General features: G+C 46.4%; 1 protein-coding gene across 5 annotated transcripts in view; it reads left to right on the forward strand.

Moving 5' to 3' along the window:
* LOC131668731 (LIM/homeobox protein Lhx3) overlaps positions 1-5,374 on the forward strand; it is a 34,359-nt gene extending 28,985 nt beyond the window's left edge. Inside the window, exons 1-7 of one of the 5 annotated variants that reach the window (XM_058943132.1) lie at positions 805-1,391; positions 2,511-2,685; positions 2,809-3,032; positions 3,163-3,355; positions 3,443-3,606; positions 4,590-4,799; positions 5,013-5,374. In XM_058943132.1, the coding sequence (XP_058799115.1) occupies positions 1,175-1,391; positions 2,511-2,685; positions 2,809-3,032; positions 3,163-3,355; positions 3,443-3,606; positions 4,590-4,799; positions 5,013-5,248 (1,419 nt within the window). In that variant the 5' untranslated portion in view covers positions 805-1,174 and the 3' untranslated portion in view covers positions 5,249-5,374. Of the gene's footprint in view, positions 1-804; positions 1,392-2,510; positions 2,686-2,808; positions 3,033-3,162; positions 3,356-3,442; positions 3,607-4,589; positions 4,800-5,012 lie in introns of those variants that run through there. The other 4 variants (XM_058943131.1, XM_058943134.1, XM_058943133.1 and 1 more) reach the window with 4 other exon arrangements.
* Positions 5,375-6,571: the final 1,197 nt, after the last annotated feature.

Raw genomic sequence — 6,571 nt, forward strand, 5'->3', positions numbered from 1 at the left:
TTTTTCTTTCTTCGCCGTTTCGTTATTTCAAAACCCATCTTCCCTCTCGCATTCGCGAGAGATACGTTGCTATCCCTCATAGCATGACCGAGATTCTTCCGGCTCTGTACTTTTTCATATAGCGCGAACGAAAGAGAAAAAAAAAATAGTGACTTAGGAATTGCCGTCGGATATTGCGCGCTCGTCGACGATGCATCAAACATTTTTCGAAGTTATGAATTCATTTTTCGATGTTACTTCGCGCGCTCGCAACCAAAAAAATATCCGTTGCTTTGCCAGAGACAATCTTTTTGTTCATTCCAATGAACGACGAAAGAAGGAATAATAGCGGCGACACCTTGCACCGTAACTCGACGCGCGCCAATGGTTCCAGTACACTCGATACGCGTGAACTTGAATAAAGCCAGGCGCACAAGTGCCATGGCGCGACGATTGATAAAAGAAAATTCTTATCGATCGTGCCGGGCCACTTGGCAATCGACGCAAAGTCGATGGGAAACCGCGCAACGTCGCGCGCTGGAGGAGTCGCAAGAAAAGGGTGCGTTTCGGCGATACTCCTGCGTATCGCGTGCGCGCGCGCGCTCGACAGAGGATGCGCGCCATGTTGATGCTGCGCGGCTGTGTGCCTAGGGAGAGGGCGGCCTGAGTTGCTTGGGCGCTGCGCCGCCCAAGCGCGAGCCGGGGTGAGGCGGCCGGCCAATCGCGGGTTCGGCGCCCCCCGCCGCGATATCGACACGTGCGCGCCACGACGCGGCGGCCGCGAGGGCGCAGCCAGCTCGGTTGCCGACAGTCGAGCACGCGCTCTCGTACGCTCAGGGGTGCGACTGCCACGCGCGCGCACACGCACCCGCCGCCTACGCTCGGCAAGCTGTCGCTCGAGGATCGGGTACGAGTGGTGGCGAGAGACGGCGTGGCAACGCGCGGTACGCCGCGATCGGCGGCGAGTCGGCAAACGAATAAGATGTCAAAGCGCTGGGTCAAAGCAAGGCACTTGTCGTCCGACGGGCCACGAGGCTGGCGCTTATCGCGTCGATAAGCTCCGCGAATAAAGCCGGCACTCGCCCGCGATAGCCGGGCAGTAAGTAAGTGGGTGCAGTCGGCGTGTCGTAGTGTGCTTTTCGGTGTGCGTCTTGTGTGTCCGCCGTCGAATGATGAACAATAAGCCATCGACAAGATGATCGGCTGCGAAGTGTTGTCGTTGGATAGTGCTTATCGCGCGAGGGCCGAAGTGCTGACTCCACCCCAGAGCAGCCCCGAGTCTCACGGTCACTCGAGCAGCAGTAGCACTGGCTCTATGATAGGTTGCGACTCCAGGACTATGCATCCACTGGAGCATCGGCACACGGCTGCGGAGCTTGGATTGCCACCTAATCTTCCAGATATTCTTTATTGTAAGTTCTCATCGAGGATGCATTTAGTTTCAGCGCAGGCTTTCTTCCGCGTCACCTTACCCAACGACTTGCCTTCGTCGACCTTTCGACGCGCGAAACTGAAATCAATTATGCACGCAAAGCCGTAGTTTCACGTGCATTAAATTACCCTATTATTGCTTTTGAATCAATCTGTCAGCCTAATATTCCGACCGATGTGACAATGATTTGATTGACGTTCCCAAAATCATTTGCGCCTCGCTCGACAGTTATAGATTCCTAGCTTGCACATCGATAACAATACAATTTTTGACGTTGCACTTCGTTCTGAGCTCTCTCATCACATTTCGCACAAAAAAGTCTGTACCACATGTGTAATTAAAAAAGTGCATTTATCAGAGTACTTAAAGTGTTATGCATCAATTATACAATTGCTATTTTGAAGTATTCGTTCACTTTATGTCGTATTGGCACGATAAAATAAATTTCAAGCAATCCAACGGTCCGAGCTGTATGCAGAACAGCAGAGCGATATACTGTTATTAGCGCATACCAGCTAGCCATAAATTTTATAACTATGCTGAATTGCGAGTTCCAGCATTGATACATTTTTGTGAAGTGATAAGGCGTTATCAATGAAGCAGGTGAAGCGATAATTCTGGGCGATTGAAATCGCCGTCGAGTATGTATTTTCGACAAGTCGTTAAACTGCAAAAAGCCATGAAGGCGCACATCATCGCGAAATAAATGCGAAGATTCCATGATTTGATCGTTTTGTAAGAGGCTTTTCGCCTTATCGATTAATAAACAGGTATATTTAGCGCGATATAATGACTTTATCGGATTGCGATGATCGGGTGCTTTGATTCGCAGATTGCGCTTCAAAGCTTGAAATTTTCGGACGAGTCAAGTGTGTATCGTATATCCTAGCGACAGATGAGAGATAAATGACGTAAGGAACTGTATAGTTTTGGGAGACATGTAGTCATTGACCTAGCGGTATTTTTCCGTGACGGGCTCTGCGAGTCATATCAGAAAGCAGACGCAATGTTTGTCCGAAATTGAAAGACGACGATACATGTAGGGCTGTTAATGCGAGACGAGTCAAAGTAACGTCGCGAACGAACATTTGTGTTGCAGCATCCATACCAAAGTGCGGCGGATGTCAGGAAGTGATCCTCGACAGGTACGTGCTGAGGGTAATGGACAGGTGTTGGCACGCCGGCTGTCTCACTTGCCGTGACTGCGGTGTAAGACTGGCGGACAAGTGTTACGCTCGCAACGGACACGTGTTCTGCAAGGACGACTTTTTCAAGTAAGTATCAATTTTTACTTTGTACTCGGCAGCTTGCGCGCGTCGCGTCGAAGCCTCTCATCACTACTTGCTGCAGCGGGCAATAAATGTATGAATGTAATATGAAATTGTTGCTTGCCGTTGGTGTGGCAGGCGTTTCGGTACAAAGTGCGCTGGCTGCGGCCAGGGCCTGGCGCCCTCTCAAGTGGTGCGTCGCGCCCAGGATCTGGTCTACCATCTGACGTGCTTCCTCTGCGCGATGTGCTCCAGGCAGCTCGACACGGGCGATGAGTTTTACCTCATGGAGGATGCCAAGCTCATTTGCAAGCCCGACTACGAGCAGGCCAAAGCCAAAGGTACGCAACTTGGTAGGCACAAACAAATTTTTTACTTCTTCCCTCTCTCTCTCCAATCGACTTGAAGCCCTGCGATACGGCCTCGATGCTTTCGCTCGTGCAATTGTTTACCACCGCTTCGATGTTGTGTTGGTGTAAGCAGAATTAGCCGACGGCGGCAGTTTGGACGGTGATCAACCGAACAAAAGACCAAGAACAACAATTACGGCCAAACAATTGGAAACGTTGAAGCTTGCCTACAACAACAGTCCGAAACCGGCGAGGCATGTACGGGAACAGCTATCGCAGGATACCGGACTTGACATGCGCGTTGTTCAAGTTTGGTTTCAAAATAGGTAAGTTGTTATCCTTCACCGCCACTTCTGCTTGATTTCGCAAGAAAGAAGCTTCGTAAATATCAACGAGAATGATTTTACGCGCAGGAGAGCGAAAGAGAAGAGGTTGAAAAAGGACGCAGGCAGAACGAGATGGTCGCAATATTTCCGTAGTATGAAAGGAGGCAGCGGCGGCCACTCGCCACGCCACGACAAACTGCTTGACAAAGACGAACTGAAGGTCGATCTTGATTCGTCGTTCGGCCATCACGGTAAGATACTTGTTTGTCATATTCACTGTGTTGCGATAATTATCGTATATACGTAGCTCGTACACCCGAAATCCGCATACTTGTCGTAGCGTCGTCGATAAAAGAAAAAAAAAAATGACGCGCGAGAAGAAAAAAACTTTTAATCAGCGAAAGAAAAAGTATACGGCCATGAATTTTCGGTGGAAATCTGCAAAAGCAGCAGAAAGTTTTTCATTAAAGAGGAAGGAAGGGAGGAGGAGAAAAATACGCTATGCGACTACGCTCAAGAGAAAACTCTCGAAGGATAGACTTCGTCAAATATTCAGGAGATTGCTACGGCTAACTATGGCTGCTGCTGCCGCTGCTGCGTCCGAGATTTCAAAAAGATTGCGCAGCGTTATACGCTTTTTGCGGATTCTACCGGCATTCGTTATATACATATACATACGTATATATATATTCGGGATTTATTAGTGCGATATTTTAATGAATTTTTTTGTTGCGTTTCATCGATGTAAATATTGTATTGAAAGACTGATAAGCTAACGAAATCATAATAAAACCGTGGTAAAGCGCGTTATAAAAATAAACAGAGCTGTAAAAAGAACACGAGTCATATGTTACAAAGTGCATACACACACACACACACACACGACATATAGAAGATTCGTGAGCAGGTAAGCGATCGCGTGTGGAAGACGCATTAGTGAATTGGCATGGACAAGCCACTTGCGCACGCGCGCTTAATTATTTCCAGGCGATGCGGCGGCCTATATCGAGCAGTTCGATCAAGTAACAGCCCCCGGGCAGATGACTCCCGTCGGTCAATGATAATTCTCGCACGCGCATTAACGCGTGGTGATGTGCGTGTCACTCAAATTTATGGTCCCTGCGTGCGGCGATGTTTCTCGTGGAATGTTGTGTTTTTTTCCATGGTACTTCGTTAGCTTTAAGGGTTGATCGAGAGATATATTTCATTGAGCGATGAATTTTTGATTGAACAGATCTGAGCAACGACAGTTACGGCACGGTGAACATGGGTTTGGACGGCGAAGGCGCAAGTCCCGGAGGAGGTGGGGGCGGTGGTGGTGGTCCACCGCGTGGTTACCTTGGTGCAGCGACGCCTCCTTACCTGTCCACGTCTAGATCGCCGTCCTTGCCACCACAATTCCCATATCCACCGGATGCTGGACTCTCCGTTTACACGACGCTTGGTAAGATTAAACTCATTGTTCAATAATCTGGAGCATGCTTGGGTGGATTTATTACTAGCGATACATTGCAACGACTATGAATATGTGATTGAGGAACGGCTCCGAAAGTCAAGACTTTTAAAAAATTCACCTAGCAACCCATGAGTAAAAAGAAAAGAAAGAGGTAAAAAGCATGAGCTGCAATCAGTAACGCTGTTTATGTGACTTTGTCAGGTGGCCCCGGTGGAATGGTAGCCGGGCCAGCCTCGGATCTGAGCAACGAATCGAGCGGTGGCGGCGGCGGAACGGGTGGTGGCAACAGTGGCGGTGGTGGCGGGGGTGCTTCCAACGCTGGCGGTGGGGCAAACAGCGGGGGCGCGGCCGCCGCTTACCCCGACTTTCCGCCCTCGCCGGACTCGTGGCTTGGCGAGCCACCGCATCATCCTCACCACCCGCACTACGCTACATAGCCCCCAGGCAGGAGGTTACAACTCTGGCACTGACTCGCTGCTGCTGCTGCTGCTGTACATTATCACGACAAAGACCTGTCGCTTCCGTAAAAAAACAACAGTGAAAGCTTCGACGTTCTCTGCGACGCGAACGACACATGAACTTTATTATATATATATATATATATATATATATATATATATATATATATATATATATATAACCTCTTCGGCGAGTACGAGTATATAGGTATAGTCTTTGTCGATCGCAGTATAGACAGATACTCTTCTTTTCAGCTGTGGTGTAATGGAAGCACGTGCGATATAAAAAAGCTCAATACCTGTAAATATACTTTGCGCAACTATGTTAGCGCAAAGACGAGAACTTTGAATTCCGCTATTTGAAGTAGTCGAATAAACAAGAATCGTTTCTTCGTGTATGATAAATGAGCAAAAAAACTGAATGTTACAATGCGACAAAAGTATATATATATATAAATATAAATATATAAATATAAATATAAATATAAATATAAATATAGTTTTCAAAAACAACGTACTAGTGAGGATCGTAAAAAGACAAGGAAGTCTTGTGCTGACAATTATCTCTCATAACGAACAAAAAAAAGTAACGCACACCCGAATCGTCGTATCTTTGAGTGTCCATAGCGCGATTGCGAATGATATACATATAAATATATATTTTATTTTTATTTTTTCCGCTGACGAAAATCGCCGACAGCGAAAAGAAAAAACAAATAGCTAGTTATCCTAAGGCCAATCTTTAATCTCGATTGCGTGAATTGATATTAAAAGGCGCGTCGTGATTAATTATGCTGCAAAACTTGCGTACGAATAGTTTTTCGCTCTCAATAAAAAATGAGTCTTAGTCAATGTCAATTTACCCACCCTCTTCCAAGCTCAAACCACGCATTTCACAAGTGCGCGAACGAAGAGAAGTTTGCAAGTCTGTCGAGGCCGTCCCTTTATCCACAATTGCTATATGCTAATCTTGCGCACCCTTCTTAGTAATGTACAGTTTGTTTTATTTTACGAGCGTGATTTGAAACGACGCACAACACGCAGAGCACAATCGAGAGAATATTATGATGCAACTTGTCTGAAAATGTCTAATGAACGTATATAATGCACAAATACATTCGTGCGTTTGTTATGTGTATTATATTTGTGTATTTAGTTCCTTGTTCATTTATCTGTAATTAAAAAATATTACGTGTAAAGAAGAAAAATTCAATACAAAAATTTAGATTATAATTTGTGATTACAAAGCTTTAAGGAAGAATTATCTTCTTTCCGGAAATTTAAATACGTACTTATTTCTAA

This window comes from Phymastichus coffea, unplaced genomic scaffold (assembly GCF_024137745.1).
Source record: "Phymastichus coffea isolate CEN01 unplaced genomic scaffold, Cenicafe_Pcof_1.1 PCOF00083, whole genome shotgun sequence".
Classification (NCBI taxonomy): domain Eukaryota; kingdom Metazoa; phylum Arthropoda; class Insecta; order Hymenoptera; family Eulophidae; genus Phymastichus; species Phymastichus coffea.